This window comes from Microtus pennsylvanicus, chromosome 14 (genome assembly GCF_037038515.1).
Source record: "Microtus pennsylvanicus isolate mMicPen1 chromosome 14, mMicPen1.hap1, whole genome shotgun sequence".
NCBI lineage: Eukaryota > Metazoa > Chordata > Mammalia > Rodentia > Cricetidae > Microtus > Microtus pennsylvanicus.
In genome coordinates, this window is record NC_134592.1 from 25,580,023 (window position 1) to 25,597,104 (window position 17,082).

The 17,082-nt window shown below is 39.8% G+C and overlaps 1 protein-coding gene across 2 annotated transcripts in view; it reads left to right on the plus strand.

Annotated features, from left to right (window-relative positions):
• Cep128 (centrosomal protein 128) overlaps positions 1-17,082 on the plus strand; it is a 342,557-nt gene that overhangs the window by 31,793 nt on the left and 293,682 nt on the right. Inside the window, exons 5-9 of one of the 2 annotated variants that reach the window (XM_075948454.1) lie at positions 1,941-2,067; positions 3,095-3,210; positions 7,044-7,135; positions 9,602-9,674; positions 15,456-15,572. In XM_075948454.1, the coding sequence (XP_075804569.1) occupies positions 1,941-2,067; positions 3,095-3,210; positions 7,044-7,135; positions 9,602-9,674; positions 15,456-15,572 (525 nt within the window). The remainder of the gene's footprint in view (positions 1-1,940; positions 2,068-3,094; positions 3,211-7,043; positions 7,136-9,601; positions 9,675-15,455; positions 15,573-17,082) is intronic. The other variant, XM_075948455.1, reaches the window with a different exon arrangement.

Genomic DNA, 17,082 nt, shown 5'->3' on the forward strand with positions numbered 1-17,082 from the left:
AAATAATAACAAATGCCAGGTGAGGCGGCTCACACATGATGGTAATCACAGCACTCCTGAGGGTGAGGCAGGAAGATTAGCATGAGTTTCAAGCCAGTGTGGGCTATACTGGAAAACCCTGTCTCAACCAAACCGAACCTTTTTAAAGAAGACAAGGGACAGGAGGCAATGAGAAGAGAGACAGGATAAGACAATGAATTCACAGCACATAAAACATAACAAGTTATCCGTTCTGTGATCTCTATGGGTTAAAAATAGGATCAAACAGACAAGAGTTTACCTAGTCCCATAGTAAAACAATGGCGAAGTTAAAGAGAAACCATCCTAATGTTTTCTCCAAGGATGGATAAAAATGTGGTTATCACGGGGGTATTGGAGGCAGGTCTTCAGGAAGGAAGTAGCTTCAACTGAAGGGAAAACATAGATGACTTAATATGAAACAAAAAAAAGCCAGATTATTTTGCAAAAAAGAATAGGAAGAAATGGAAACTGACTTTGCTTCAAAGAGTGTGCTCAAATCAGGTTTAGCCAAGTGTAGCGAGCTGAAATGAAAATGAGTTTGCTTCATATGTGATCTTTCTGCTTTCCCTGTGGCTGGGCTGGCTATCTTCTCTACACTTCCCCAGGTTATTAAATACTTGCTTACAATAAGGGGTTCTCTACCTTTTCACTGTGGCCCAGCTTAGAAAGTCTCTTCTCAATAACTGCCTTGTTTTGACCTTGTTCTCAAAGAGCTAGAGATGATTTGAGATGGATTTATGTGTTATTCATGCTTGTATAATGTCTGAGGTGTCCCAGAAACCAGGGTGGACAAGATTTTCTCAGCTTTCTTCTTTGCTTTTTTGGGTGTTACTTGAGATTTCTTCTTAGGTCTGCAACTGTTTGTTTGTCTAGATACTATGTCCAGTATTTAGCTTATTTTGTTCTTTATAGATAGCTCTTTTACTATTCTAAGTGTGTATGTGTGTGTGCATGCACATGGGTGTCAAGACCACCAATCTTAGTATGTGCTGACATTTGTTCTCACAGCTCTCTGGCATGTGTCCTCTTTTCATGAATGTATGTGGTGTTCTGATGCTGTTTGGTGGTGCCTCAGTCCCTTCAATAACTGTTCTGTGTCCACTCTTCACACCTGGGTTTCTAACAGAATGCTTATAAGAATGCTTTTCTGTAGTAATAGGAGCGGCGGGGCTGCGTCCCCAACACCCCAGCCGCCTGCTCGGCTAGCTTATGCCCTGAAATAATTACACAGACACTGTATTCTTTTAATCACTGCTTGGCCCTTAGCTCTAGCCCTTACTGGCTAATTCTGATATCCCAATCAACCCATCTCTAACAATCTGTGAGCACCGGTCTTACCGGGAAGATTCTAGTTCAGAGCTTCATCGCGTGTGTCTGCCCAGGAGCCTGGAGCATGGCGTCTGCTCCCGAGAGGAGAGCTGTCGGGTCTGAGCTCACTTCCTCTTCCTCCCAGCATTCTGTTCTGTTTACTCCACCCACAGGGCCAAACAGTTTCTTTATTGCTTAACCAATGAAATCAACAGATTGATGACACTCCCACATCACTTTTCGTTTTCATTGAAATGTGTTGGCTGGTCTTGTTATCTTTCTACACAAATGCAAGTAAGTCATTTCAGTGTTTGCAAGCCCGTGTGTGTGTGTGTGTGTGTGTGTGTGTGTGTATGGTGAGTGTCTCTTTCTGGCAATAGGAAGAGGGGATAAGGCAGTGATAGGTACCATTATAAGTCAGACCTTAGCATTTGTTCTTCAAATACTTGCATTTATTAGTTTTTCTATTTCCTAACATAACTCAGTTTAAAATTCCTCTGATAGCATTTTTTTTTTCCTGGTTAAGTTGGATATTTCAGAAACCACTTTCAGATGTGTCTATTATGCTTAGGGGTTTCTTAAGAAGAATAACTCTTGAGCATCTTCTTCAGTTAAAGGAAGATTTGGAGCAGTCAATAAGCCAACTGCGGAGTCAGCGCTTACAGAGAAACTCAGGAGGGAGAAGTGTTTCTGTCACCAGCTTGAGTGCCAGTGATCTTGATGGTGGCGCTGTGGCAGGTAGACCCCTTGTGTGTTCTAAAAGCCTTTTTCCTTCCTGAAGTACATACTGAATGCTTTAATCATTAGAGAAATACAGCATATTCACAAGACTATAGATCTTATAGATTAGATACTGTGCACACACAGCACTGTACCTGTTGGACAGTATAGTGCATGCTGTTTTTTAAAGGGCCTTTGAAAGTCTGGGTTTATTAATTTTATTTTCCTCAGGCTGTGTAGACCTGAAGCTTTACTCAGCAAAGCTTGGCTTTTAATTCCCGCTCAAAGTTCAAAACAAATGCAGAAATAAAATTTACTTTGGTATGTTTTCTTTCTAATCTTCTCTTGGCATAGTAGTTTTACAATTTCTGATTGTGAACTATGCTGTAACACATGGTATAAGCAGGCAAATTTTAGCCTTGGTGTTCAGCTAGATGCCAATGATGGTGTTAAAGTTATTAAGCAATTTGTTTGCCTATAATTAACCCGTATTTCCCTGTAGTACTGAGAGTCAGGTTCGAATCGCGCATAAACATCCTCAGTGATGGGAGTGATTTAGTTGGAGGAACGTTGGTTCCTGGAGTTGTGAATACTGCTGTTACTCATAATAGTGATTAAAGTAGAACACTATTATATGTTTTTATGTAGTCTGTTTTAATTGATTGTTATGCAATGTTTTGTCTTTAGATTAATTTATTTGACATTTGCAAGATTTGTTGTTATTAGTGGGATGTTATATTTTAGGGAGGACTAAAGCTTTTAGATTTTTAGTAGTTATTTTTATGTAGGAGAAAATGTGTTGCTGCTTTGGCCAGTATTAAAAATTGGACCTTTTGTCATGTTCTGTTTTTAGGCTAAGTTTGTTGTTCATTTTATCTACTTTAAAGCAATGCTGTTGTGTTCTTTATGGCTCAGTATGTTACTTAGGAAATTTAGGCTAAGAGTGACTGGGTGTCTCTATGTCTGGTCTGCAGTTGTAAAGGGAAATTTTAGATTGTTCTGCTGTGGTGTTTTAATGCCCTTTCTTCTTCTTTGCCTTGGAAAGAGAGTCTCCGCTTTACACCTACCTCACCTCTGAAGGACTACGAGCCACAGGGTCTTAAACGAAACAGGTCCAGAGCTGGTGTTCGGTTTGTTCGGGAGACAGATGACATGGTCCAGGTACTTTGTAACATTGTGTAGTTTATCTGTCGCATGTTCTACTTGTTTATAAATGACTGACTCTTGAAGTTTATGGACATATCTCAACTAAGAATTTGATCATCAATAATCTTGCACTGACTTTTTTCTTTTTAAACCAAACATTTTATATTCAATGGACAAATACATTTTTATTCCTTACGATTGAGAGGAGTCCCCAGTGCAGACAAGTCACACACATCTCTTCTTCATGCCTTGTTCTTAGCAGCTGCTCCCACCAAGAAGAGCATTTCTTACAATTCATGAATATTATTTTCAGTATACAAATCTGTATCATCTATTTTGGATTTTGTTGTGGAGCATTATATTTTGAAGATGTAAAAAAGAGCATTCTCAAAAAAAGAAATGGCTAAGAAATATTTTAAGAAGTTTGGTGTCCGTAGCTGTAATGGGAATTGCAAGTTAAAGCTGTTTTGAGACTGAGATCAGTGAAGCAAATGATAAATTCACAATACCAGGATGCTGAGACAGTCCAGATGTCCATCAGTAGATGAGTCCATGTGGAAAGGTGGTGTGTGTAGTAGTAGAAGAGTGTTCAGCCCTAAAGAAAAATGAAGAATTGAAATCCACAGGGAAATGGATGGAATTGAAATAGTCACTGTGAGTAAGATAGCCCAGACCCACCAGACAAATATTGTATGTTCTCTGTCATATATTGATGTCGGGTTTGAGTCTTTGGATATGTGTGTTTAGACTGGGGAAACGTAGAAGTCATGAAGCTAGTAAGAGGCCATGTGGCAGTGGGTGGGTGTCCAGCGAGATGGGGATAGAATGCAGGTGATGTGAAGTAGGAGAGGGAAATAGTGAAACAGAAAGGCTTAAATGTGGAGGGTGTCGGGAGGGGTGGGTAGACGACAGTATGGGGAAGGATAACTAACAGTGAAGACATTTGAAAAAGCCATGGAAGCCAACTACTAGAGAAGCTTCCTAAAAATATGTGTGCGTGCAACCTCCCCCCCCCCCATATGTACATGTGGAGTTCAAGTGGAGTTACCTTTTTTAAAATATTTATTTATTTATTTATTTATTTATTTATTTATTATGTATACAACATTCTGTCTTGTGTGTATGCCTGCAGGCCAGAAGAGGGCACCAGACCTCATTACAGATGGTTGTGAGCCACCATGTGGTTGCTGGGAATTGAACTCAGGACCTTTGGAAGAGCAGGCAATGCTTTTACCCGCTGAGCCATCTCTCCAGCCCCTGGAGTTACCTTTTAATGGGGACAGTGATACTCCCAGATTCCAGACTGTCAAATCAGAAATGTCAAATAAGAAGTGCCAGGCATGCGCTATCTTTTTTTTTTGAGTTGTTGGCCAGTGATATCCCATAATATTCCCCAGCCCAACAATACAGACTAGTACTGTTGCTCTTGGTTATTCTTGAGTATGGACATGCGAGATAAAATTGTGCTGTATTCACAGTAGCTAAGAAATGGAATCATATAGAAGACCCGGATTTTACCCCACAAACCTATGAACACCTCATTTTCGATAAAGGAGCTAAAAGTATACAATTGGAAGAAAGAAAGCATCTTCAACAAATTGTGCTGGCACAACTGGATGTCAACCTGTAGAAGAATGAAAATAGACCCATATCTATCACCATGCACAAAACTCAAGTCCAAATGGATCAAAGATCTCAATATCAGTCCGAACACACTGAACCTGATAGAAGAGAAAGTGGGAAGTACCCTACAATAGATGGGCACAGGAGATCGCTTCCTATGTATAACCCCAGCAGCACAGACATTAAGGGCAACATTGAATAAATGGGACCTACTAAAAATGAGAAGCTTCTGTAAAGCAAGAGACTATTATTTTTAAGTATAACTTGCTAGTACAGACTGTATGATTGAACAGCATAGAGGAGTGTTTGAACATTACTCATTCATTTTTCATTATCTGTACTTAGTTTCTGTTTTTGGGACAGTGCTTGTGTTTGGAATCAGTTGTGAGTGAAATCCTTTCCTTTTGTTGAGTTTATATTCTGAATGGGGTAACTAGGTATTAATCAAGCAATGACATTAGTGCACCTGTAATATGAATTAAGATGCATGTTATCATGGAAAGAAACACTGGTCATTGGGCAGGCGGTATAACAGACATGTGACTTACTGAAAGGCTGATCAAACGAGATCCGGAAATGGGTAGAGTCATCCGAGATAGGACAGTTAGCTTGGCAAGAACAAAGACAGCATTGTAAGGCAGGCTACATGCTGAAAAACGTCCAAGAGCTGACGGTCAGTCTGTCTCCACTGTAGAAAGTAGCCAATGTGCACATATGAATTAGGATAGTCTTGTGTTCAGGTGTGAATTAATGGCCATTTGCATTAGTATATGTAGAGTTGGAAGGAAGGAAGTAGATTTGAAAGCTATTAAATGGATAAATTGATAGGTTTTGAAGGTTAGATAACTACATGGGAAAGGCAGGGGTCCTCAGTCTGTTTTACAGATTGGGATTCATGTTCTCCCTATGGCCAAGCTCAGAGGATTCTCTTGTTGATTTGTAAGCCTGTTGTCTCAAGATGCGCTTTAACTCTTCTTACTGTGTGTGTTCTTAGTGCCCCAGTGAAAGTCTGTGCTTTGTTTACGTGGTTTTCTCCAGCGTTCTGTTGTCATATGCTTATTTCCCAGCAGGGAGTCGGCACTGATTAGTTGTTCAATGAGCATTTATTGAAATGAGTATTTCTTGTTTCTATAAATCTCTGTATCTTAAAATTGTTGTACTATAAACTCTAGGATACATATTTATATAAAGAATATATATATATATATATATATATATATATTTGTGTTTAAAGCACAATAGATTGTATGCCATGTATTCACCACTCAGGACAAGACAGATTGTTTTACACTACTAAGTAGGCTCCTTTAAGAAATGGGTATAGCCTGTCCTGATGTTAGAAACAATTAAAAAATAAATAAAAGTTTTATGTGTGTGGGTGTTTTGTCTGCATGTATGTCTGTGCAACACATGTATGCTTGGTACCTACAGAAGTCAAAAGAAGATGTTTGATCCCTTGCAACTGGAATTGCAGATGGTTGTGAGTCATTATATGGTTGTTTGAAATAGAACCCATGTCCTATGGAGCAGCATCCAGTGATTTTAGCTGTGAGCCATCTCTCTATTCCTACCCCAACTTACTTTCATTATTTTTTTGTTTTAAAAAGAAACCCTGGCTATGTTTTATTGCTTGTTGCCTGCCTGTAAACTGTGCATAAATTGAATATTACTGTACATTGTTATGTTTTGCTATCTAGCCTGACTGATGTGCAGTGGTTTTGATGGCATTTGCAGTGCTGTGTGATCTTTCCAAAGGAAACATGAAATACTGTGATCTGCTCTGTGGGGTTGAATTTAGCATTCTTGTTAAGAAAAATGTGGCTCCATGCTTTTTGTACATGGATGTTCACGTGTTGGCAAGAGTGTCTTGGCATGTGTGTTGGTCACCTAGGCATGTGGTCTGATGTGGTGAAGATTTATTGTAATATAGCATGCTCATTTGTTTTTGGTGAGCTGCACTCCAGTGGCAGGGTTGACATCGATTACAGAGCTTGCAGTTCTGGAATACATGACATCTCCAGGTCACACACAAGGAGTGAAGCTGTTCTGCTGGGGAGAGTGTGATGGCCACTGTTACTTGTGAAAGACATGTGTCTTTAATGACACATATTTATTGATTATTATTGATAAACATATAGAATTTGGATCTTTCTGTGGAAGGGAGTTCCTACTTTGTTTGTTTTTTAAGAGTAGAACCCAAGACTGACTGTGCTTTGCTTTTGTAGCTTCATGCTTTTCACCAGTCTCTCCGAGACCTCAGCAGTGAACAAGTTCGGCTTGGTGATGATTTCAACAGAGAGCTTTCTAGAAGAAGCCGGTAAGATGGGGACAGGGTTTTCCTGGGAGGGGTGAATTACAAAGGAATAAATTCATTTCTTGACAAAATAATTGACATGTTTACATAGATGAAGGAAATGATGTGCTGTTATATGAGTATTTTAAGATTTTTAAAAATGTTTTTATGCATGTGTACATGTGTGTTCCTGTATGTGCAGATGTATGTGTGTGTGTGTGTGTGTGTGTGTGTGTGTGTGTGCAAATGGAGGCTGTAGGTCACACTTGGGTATTCTTAGGGGCCAATGGCTTATTTTTTTAAAAAAAGACTTATATTTATTTGTGTGTGCGTATGCACCTATTTACCTGCTTATTTATTTGTGAAATGAGATGACATTGAATTGTGGAGGAGTAAAATTGAATATTCTGCCTGTACCACTAATTATATTCATGTTTCTAAGCATACTGGATAGGAAATAATTTGATTCAGAAATGTTGGTAGTCTCATTTGATTATTTTCTTTCCTTTTTGTTTTTTGAGACGGGGTCTCACTATGTAGCTCTGTCTATCCTGGAATTCACTATATATACCAAGCTGGCCTTGAACTCACAGAGACCCACCTGCCTCTGCCTTCCAAGTGCTGGAGTTAAAGGTGTGCACCATCATATCTGGCTTAATTTTTTGTTTTTTTTTTACTTTTCAAAAATATATTGAGTTATGAAAGCACAGAGGAGTGAGCTTTAACTTGGGTACCATATGGAAAACTTGAGAAACTAGTAAATAGCAATTTCCCTTTATGATGTAAGAAAGGTTGGTTGAGGGAGCTGAGGGGTAGAAATCAAGGAGCTTTCTTGGCTATGTTAGGTTTGATATGCCTGTGAGACAGTCAAGAGGAAATGTAAAGTAGTCAGTTTTTAGGCTAAAAGGAGAAGAAGTCTGTGTGAGACACATGAGTTCATGAGTGCTTGGCTTGTAAAAGTGCTGTGGTAGTGGAGGACATAAAGAGAGCTATGGAGAGCATCACGGACAGAGCTGAATACTAAAGAGGTCACATGTGTAGACTTCTTAGCCTTGCTTTGGACCTGGCTTGAAGGTCAGATGAGAACTGGAAAACCTGGGAGAGAATGGGAATCTCCAAATCGAGTGAGTTAAAAAGAACACATTTTCAGAGATTCACAGCTCAGAAATCTCAGCTTTTAAGGTACTTCTTTCTGAGAAATTATGTAGATATAAATTACATAAAGACAATAGTATTATAACTAAGAGGAAGATACAAATTAGAAGAAGTAGTGGATACTGTGAAATATAGCAGTCAAAAGGTGCCTTCTCAGATTAACAAGTTATCACAGCTACGTTGGTTGTGCTGGGTTAATGTTACAGGGATAGTTGTTTTCCTATATACCAGCAATAAGTAATTATAAAGTTAAAAAATCATGAAGCAGAAGGGGAAATAGTAAAACTATCCTGAGAATTCAGTGACAATAACCCAAAAATGACAGCCACACATCAGGCCTGCAGATTCAGCCATGTTAGAGTCAGAAAGTAAATGGCCTTTGAGAAGAATGTTGCCAAGGGGAAGGGACTAGATTATGTGTATATGGATGATTCATGCAGAAAGGAGGCTATCAATGGACACGATGAATACCCCCAAATGATGATGAGAATTAAGGGGGAAAAGCCCCAAGTGTGAGGCTGATTGAAATGTGCAGGATAGAAGGCGAGTCCCAAGAGCCTTGGCTGTTAAGAGTGAAGGCTGCCTTGTGCAGCATGCACTTTGTAAAAGCCCACAGGTAAGTGGCAGACGAGCTCACAATAACAGTAAATAGTCCAGTATTGCTGAGGAGGTAGTGAACAAGGCCCTTCAAAATAAGGAGTCGCTGGAAATATTTGACTGAAAATGATGAGGGTAACAAGCCAGAGGATTCCGAGTGGAGAAGGCGTTTGGATGCTAGTCAGGAGTAGAGATGGGCGGTAGTCCTGTTCTTGCAAGTCTTTTCTGGACTGCATGAGCGCTACTGCCCCTGGTTCAATGCACTAATAAGGATGGAGTTTGTGTTCCTCAAACAGGTTATGAGATGAGGAGTTTTATTTTCCCTCTGTCATTTTAGAACTCTATCTTCGTTTCTTCCAAACTTGAAAGTGAGGATTGCTGGAGCAGCTCAGTGTGGTGGTGGGGCTAAAAGTTGGGGCCCCAGGTCCACAGCTTCAGCATTGTGTAGGCATTTGCAGAAATGTACATTCTTGTGCTCCATCCCTGACTTAGTGGTTCCGAGATTTCTTGACAAGGTCTCTGTGGCGTGTTTTAACAGGCCCTTGAGGAGAATTCAGTTGAGAATTGTGGAATAACAATTACTGTGAGGGGTGGGCTTCGGCCGAGGGGCAAATCACTTACCTAAGAAGTACCAAACCCTAGTTTTGGTTCCCAGCTCAAAACAATGATGACATCAACAAAAACCATTATGCCTTTAAACAAATTAATGAGCTGGAAACCTTTTACTTTCTTGCTTAGGTCGGATGCTGAAACAAAAAGGGCTTTGGAAGAATTGACCGAAAAGCTTAATGAAGCCCAGAAACAAGATGTGGTGAGAATTCTTTCTTTATACAGTTTTATTACGTAAGCTGTGAGGGGTGCTGCATGCTTGCAATTCCAGCACTTAGTTTGAAGCCAGCTTGAATGGTGTAGCTGGTCCTAGACTGTGTGAATGCATAGCAAGACACTGTTGCTCTCCTCAAACAAACAAACAAACAAAAATTTAAAAAGCAAAACCAAATACCTGAACCAAAGTTTAGTTCCACTTCTAGATACATAGGAGGGTGGTGACCAGACTGGTCTGACTCTAGTGACACTTAGCAGAATAACTTTTTGGGTATAATATGCCATTTTGTCAAAACATATATTCATGTGCTCATTGTGAAATGTTCATGTATTTAATGAATTTAAGTTTGAAATCTCATAATAATAATAGATAACACGTAGAATTAATTTATAAATTTTGAAATTGTAGATTTTTTAAATGAATATTTGAAATATATTTTAAAGTTATGATCAGTGGTTCCTCTTACAGTTTTTATTAAGTTGTGTGCAGCATTTGCTGTTAGGTGACTGTCTCCATGACTTTGTAGTCCTGGTAGGACACCCTTGCTCTCTGTGACGATGTGACTGAATTTAGAAGCTTCTGAAGATTGGTGAGGTACACACTGCTGAGCTTCTGACGGCTGTTCGAGGGAGGATTAACTGAAGGGAGAGCTCCTCCCTGAGTGTGGGAGACACCACATAATAGCCTGGGGCCCAGGCAAAAATAAAAGGGGAGAGAACCAGGCAAGTTGTGGCGTCCTCCCCTCTCTGTCTCGACTGTCATGATGTAAGCTGTTCCCTGCCACCCTCTTCCATGCTCTACCGAATCTTCTGAAAATGAAAATTCTCCTACCTTAAACTGCTCTCTCAGGTCTTTGGTAACAGTGACAAGAAACGGAATGATAATTTATTGAATATGGTGAGATTTTTAAATTTCCTAGTGACCAAGTTTTATTGTTCATGTATTTATTTTTATCAAATCTTTATACTTGAATCTAGTTCAGCCTGGGCTACATATCGAGATCCACTTTCAAAACATCAGACAAAACAAATAATTATTTTACTCTTATTTTGGTTTTCTATTTTTCTTTCTACTTTTTCTTTTCTTTCTTTCTTTTTTTTTTTAAAAAAAATAAAAGAAAATTTCACTAAAGTATTAATAAACTTGTCAACTCCAGGAGCAATTTTTTCACTTCCCACATTTTGTTTTTCCAAGATAAGTCAACAGATTTTTTTCTCCTAGAATATTATTTTCAAATTTAGCTTTTTAGTTGAAGCAGACTGTTTCTTCAGTGGACTGTGTTTATAGTTCCCTTTAGGTAGGCTGAGTTCTTGCATATGTCAAGAGATGGATGTCCTCTATCTCCAAAGAGGTGACTCAGTGGCTGCTCTAGTGAAGTGTGCCCATTTCAAAAACAGGAGAACTTTGCTATATCACTCACCTTTCCTCCGTGCTATTCATTTCTTTGGGAAGAGCCATAGGAAATGGAAGACTTAATATTTGTCTTGTGTGGAAGTGAGGAGACTCTTGCCATTCAGACTGGGGACGGGTGTGTGAGCAGGATCTGCATGCTTGCATTTTCTCATCAAGTCCTAGAGAAATCCAGATGTATCAGTGTCATCACCAGTTTGAACTGTATCAATTAAAAATGTTTCAAATATTAAGTACTTCAATCATCTGCCATTTTGGGGACTGGCGAGATGGCTCAGTGGGTACAAACGCTTGCCATGCAAGCTTGAGTTCCATCCCCAGAACCATCGTAGACAGAGAGAACCAGCTCTGGAATGTTGTCTTCTGACCTCCACAGGTGCACCAGGGCATGCCTCCCATCAATAACAGTGATAATAGTAATAATGAATGAAATTCTTTTCAAAAGAACTCTCTTTCTGGTTTGAACATACTGACTTTGTAGTTAACTGAATAGCAAGAAGGTCTAAGTCGTATTATTGACACACTAGTTAAGTGTGAGCTGAATGTAGACATTTATAATGAGGCTTTAACACCCTCTTCAGCTTAGGAAATGATGATCCAGTTCTTTTTATAAATTCTAGAATGGAAACTTTCACTTGGTAGGACTTCTGAAGTGTTGCCATGTTCTTTAAGGTTTTTAAAAAAATTGTATTAAGTTAGAAAGGCCCACGTGCCGTTGTGTGGTTTGATGGATTACCACAGCTAACCCACCCAGATCTGGACATAGCATATTTGTAGCATCCTTAGAAAGTTCCTTATTGTCCCTTCACATCCCCAGCAGCCCCAATTAAAACTAGCAATCTTAATCAAAGCTTAAAATAATATTGTTGAATTTTATCTGGCATTCTGAAGGCCACGTGATGTTTGTGCAAAGCTTAATTTAGATTTTGTGACTCACTTATTCCAGCTGATGTCAACATTTACAGTTTGGACTGGCTGACATATTGTGCGGTATCTGTGAATTCTGGATAGCATGCTGTCAGAGAAGATGCAGTTTTGTTGTGCAAGCGTTAAACGCCATGGAATCCGCAGCTGTTCTCCCCTCTAGAGCTAAGTTTAAATAGAGTTACAGGTCACCGTGGGGAATTTAAATATTGAACACATGTATAAGAGAAGATAAATGACAGCCTCCGACTCCCACCAGCTTCACTTTCTGTTGGTGCTCGTTGTTAATCACATTTAGTGTGCATTATTCTGAGGCTGCAATTGTTTATTGCGTATTTTTCTCAGTGAATAAAATATATCTTGGAGGTTTATGGAACTCATTTTTCTTTGAGAGACAAAAAGTATTGGTTATTGTCAAACATGCCAAAATATGACTTGTTTATTCTTTGTGAATCATAATTTTGTTGTTGTTGTTTGATTCAAACCACATTGGAAAGGAATATTATTACTGATAGCATGAATTATGGTGATTTTTTTCTGTTAATAGTTAATTGTGATAATCCAAGTTGCATAGCCCTCATAGGAGAAATTTCATTTTATTAGTTGCCTATATTTCACCTTGTCAAGTGCGATTGGAGTATGTATTTTGATTATTTATGGAGAAAAATTTCAACTTACTTTAGTTTTTCTATAGTTGGATCCCTATTAAAACCAAAAGTAGATGCGGCTCTTTGTGATGGTGGCTGTTAGTGGAATTCCAAGACTTTAGTCTATGCTGCATGCAGTCCACCATGGGTGTTGTGTAGACCACAGCTGTGGGACAAATAACAAATATTTCTTTAAATGGCATTCTAGTTTCGTCCCGCCGCAGTGATGGACACAGTGGCTGAAGCAATCGCGGGAAGGAAAGGATTTGTTTGGCTTCCACTTCCAGGCCGTAGTCTTCGCTGAGGGAAGTCAGACTGGGAAGCAGAACCTTGAGGAATGCTACTTGTGGTTACTTTCAGACTCCCTTTAGCTGGCTTTTCTATGCAGCTCAGGACTATTGACCCAGGGAATGATGCTGTACACAATGGGCCGGGCCCTCCTGCATCAACTAATAACCAATACAATATCCTACAGGCCAATCTGACCTAGGAAATCCCTCAATAGAAGCTTTCCTCTCAGATGACATAAGGTTGTGTCAAGTTCAAACCATTCCCTTCCCTTTTAGACTTTTGAGACTCATGCTGGCCTCAGACTCCCTATGTAGCCAGGATTGTCCTTGAACTCACGACTCCCCTACCTTTATTTCCCAAGCACTGGAGTTATAGATATGTACCACCAAACCTTGCTTTATATGTCCTTTTAGGTGACAGGTTTACTGAGCTATAATTTATCACCAAATTAATGTACTCTAATGTGTAATTTAGTACTTTGTTGTAAATTTACTGAGCTGTGCAACTGTCCCATGGTTCAATTGAGAGCATTATTACAAGTCCAGCAAGGTCTCTCATTCATTTTTAAAAAGATATGTGTGTGTGTGTGTGAGTGTGTGTGTGAGAGAGAGAGACAGAGAGAGAGAGACAGAGAGACAGAGAGTACACCGAAGTGTGCATATAAGGCAGTGGCTCTCAACCTTTCTCATGTTGCAAGCCTTCAATATACTTCATATTTTGGTGACCCCCACACCATAAAATTTGTTTTCATTGCTACTTCATAACTGTAATTTCGGTACTATTATGAATCATAGTGTAAATACCTATGTTTTCCAAAGGTCTTAGGCAAATCCTGTGAAAGGGTCATTTGAGTCATGACCCACAGGTTGACAAACACTGATGTTGGAGGTCTGAGGATAACTTGAGGTGTTGATCGTTACTTTCTTCCTTGTTTGAGGCAGGGTTTCTTGCTTGTGTGTGGACCTGACTTTATAAACTCTGTTGTAAAGAAGGGGCTTCATCTTAAGCCATATGATGAGCTGGCGCTTATCAGCTCTAGAAGTGTGCTGCAATAGTAGAATTTAAGCCGATACCCTAAGAAATCATCAGTTAAGGAGCAGGGCCACAAACTTTAATGATGTCCAGATGTTGCTGAGAGCATCCTGTCCTTGAAGATACCTTGTCAGTTATTGATGGTCCTTTGTTGGTTTTTTTGCGCCCCCAAACTGACCAATGCTTCCAAATACTACCTTACCCTATGCCCTCCTTACCCAATCCCAAGACGGCAGGACATGGACTCTCCTGATATGATGTTTCCTCTTTAAAAGTTCCCCCTCCCCAGGCTTGTTGCCATACTTTCCTCACCCACCATGCTGGGGTGCTGGAAAGGAGAGGTCCCAACTTGGGTTTATAAAGACCCTCATGTCCTTTACATCAGAAACTGGGCTTCGTGAATTCATTTGGGAATCAGTAACGTGGGCAGAACATTTAGTGCTGTGTCTGCCAGGTTGGGTGACCCAGGAGCTTCTGGGGATTTTCTGTCCACACCTCATCTTGCTATAGGAGATCTAGGATCGCATATGCCTGTCAGACTGCAGATCTAGGATCACCCGTGCCTGTCACTCTGCTTTATCATGTGTGTTTTGGGATGTGAGCTCAGGTTCTCACTGTTGTATGGCGAGCATCTTAACTTCTGACTCATCTCTCTAGCCGCATGAGCAGATCCTTCTTGACTTTTCATGAACACAGAACAAGCATCAAAATGTTTTTAATAATTGGACTTTATTTATTCTTTTCAATGAATAGTAAATGTCTCTGTTCCCCAGATGTACATGTTGCCAGTATAAATTACTTTATGGAGATATATACTGACGTATAGAAAATCTTTTTGAGTTCTCATAACATTTTACTAGGGAAGATTTTGTGTCATAGAGAAGAAATCTTTCATGTTTGTTTTTTAGTCCTAATTAAACATTTTCCAGTTTGCCTTTAGTGTTTGATCTTTTCAACCTTTTATTTTTAGTAAGTCACAGTTGAAATCCTTGGCAAGCTCATGCAAAGCACTTTGGGTGATACATTGCACGTCACAGCAGGGTCTTCCAGACTATCACACTCATGGATAAAAAAGATAAAAAGAATGAAAGTGATAGGAAGGTTGAATTGGATAATAAAGACAATTTTTGGCCTAGTAGTTTTCACTTTGCATCACCAGAGGGCGCTCTTTTCTAGTTCATGTGTTTGAATGCCGAGCAATCACTGTGTGGTAGTTTGAAAATTTTGAGCCCTCTTGATGGGCTCTAGGAGGCCTGCTGATGGATCTAGGTTTGGATATTTTGAAAACTGATGATTGGCTTGTTTTTTAACTTTGAATTAACCTTTTGGCCAGGTGTCCTACATGGTGTCATTAGGAAGGGTTCCATAAACAAGCCGATGCTTTAGTCTCCTGGGACATCGTGGTTCTCAGTTTCATCTCGTGCTTGCTCCCTAATGCCACAGTCTCTCTGTTCATGTTGAGGTTTCAGATCGAGTGGAGCGGCGGCTTCAGGAAATAGAGAGAGAGATGCGCACAGAACGAGAGCTGGTGGAGCGACGCCAGGACCAGCTGGGACTCGTGTCCTTGAAGCTTCAGGAGGTTTGTGAGAAGTACTTCTTCGAGAATTGCATTGTTAATCAGTCATTGCTAAAATGCTTATAGTTCTGGGTGGGATGCAGCTTAGTTGGCAGAACACCACATCAGCTAGGTGTGGTGTTGTTCACCTGAATCCCTGCACTTGGGAGGTGGGGTCAGGCAGACAAGAAGTAGTCACATGCCTGTCATCTGTAGATCTAGGATGGCACATGGCTGTCATGTGATTTATCCTGATAGAGAAGTATAGCATCTACTTATAGTTCAGAATGTAGAATGAGGCATTCTGTAGTTTGTTTTGAAAAGTTTTTGTCTTTGAACATATTTTGGTTCCAGTTTCCTCCACAGAGAACAGGAATAATACTCTGCCTAATTGCACAGGGGAGAAGAGTTAAAGCTGGTGAGGCACTTCCCATCGTCTGGAATCAGCTCAGCAGTGTGAGCCGGAAGTGTAATTGCACTGATTGTTTTGTGGGTGGGGACCAGACACCAGGGAAAGACACAGCGTGGCTCATTTTGTAAATAAAATTTTATTGGGTCCCAACCATTCCTGCTCATTCAAATACCATCCTTGTGACACAGTCCAGATTTGAGCTGCGTGACAGAAAATGTCCTGCTTACTATATGGCAGTCCGCATTTTATAGAAATTTGCTTATCTATGACTTAGTTCAGAAGCAGAGGTTAGTTCCTCTTTACGTGTTCATTCTTCTTATATTGAAACTTTAGATTTATAATGTTAAAACATAGAACAAAGGGTTTTGTTTAATTCATGTTTTACCAGCCTGACTTTATCATCTTACCCAATGTAGCCAAAGTGTACAGTATTTTATTTTGAAGTGGTTTTGACAAGGCTGCAAGGCTGCAAGTGTAATGTCTGCTTAAGGCCTCTGTGGCTGTGATGAAACCCATGACCATATGCACACGGGGAGCAAAGTGTTTATTCCAGCTTGCAGTTCCACATCATACTCCATCACTGAGGGACATCAGAGCAGGAGCCTCAAGCCAGGCTTCATGGAGAGGAACAGGGTGCTTTACTGTCTTTTTCCTCATGGTTTACTTAGCCTGCCTTCTCTTAGCACCTAGGACCACAAGCCCAGGACTGGCTCCGCCTACAATAATCTGGACCCTTTTATATCATCAGTCAAGAAAATGCACTACAGGCTTGCCTACAGGCAAATCTTATGGAGGCATTTTTCCAATTGAGAGTCCTCCTTCCCCAGTAACTCTTAACCTGTGTCAGATTGACAAAACTCAGGCAGGACAAATGTAAATATATTTACATTAAAGGATTTTTATCTCATTTAAAATGCTTTTCCCTAAAAATTTCAAAAATATATGTGGTTACAATTTTTGACCTTGATCAACTGGCAACTTTTTTCAAATATTAGTAGGCGCTGTCGATTCAAACTAGGAAAAAAGATTCTACCCAGAAAGTGTAGTGTAAGCTGAAAGAAAACATTTCCCTTGCTTATAAAAAATTGCATTTTTTTCTCCATTTCTCCAAAGCAGGCATGC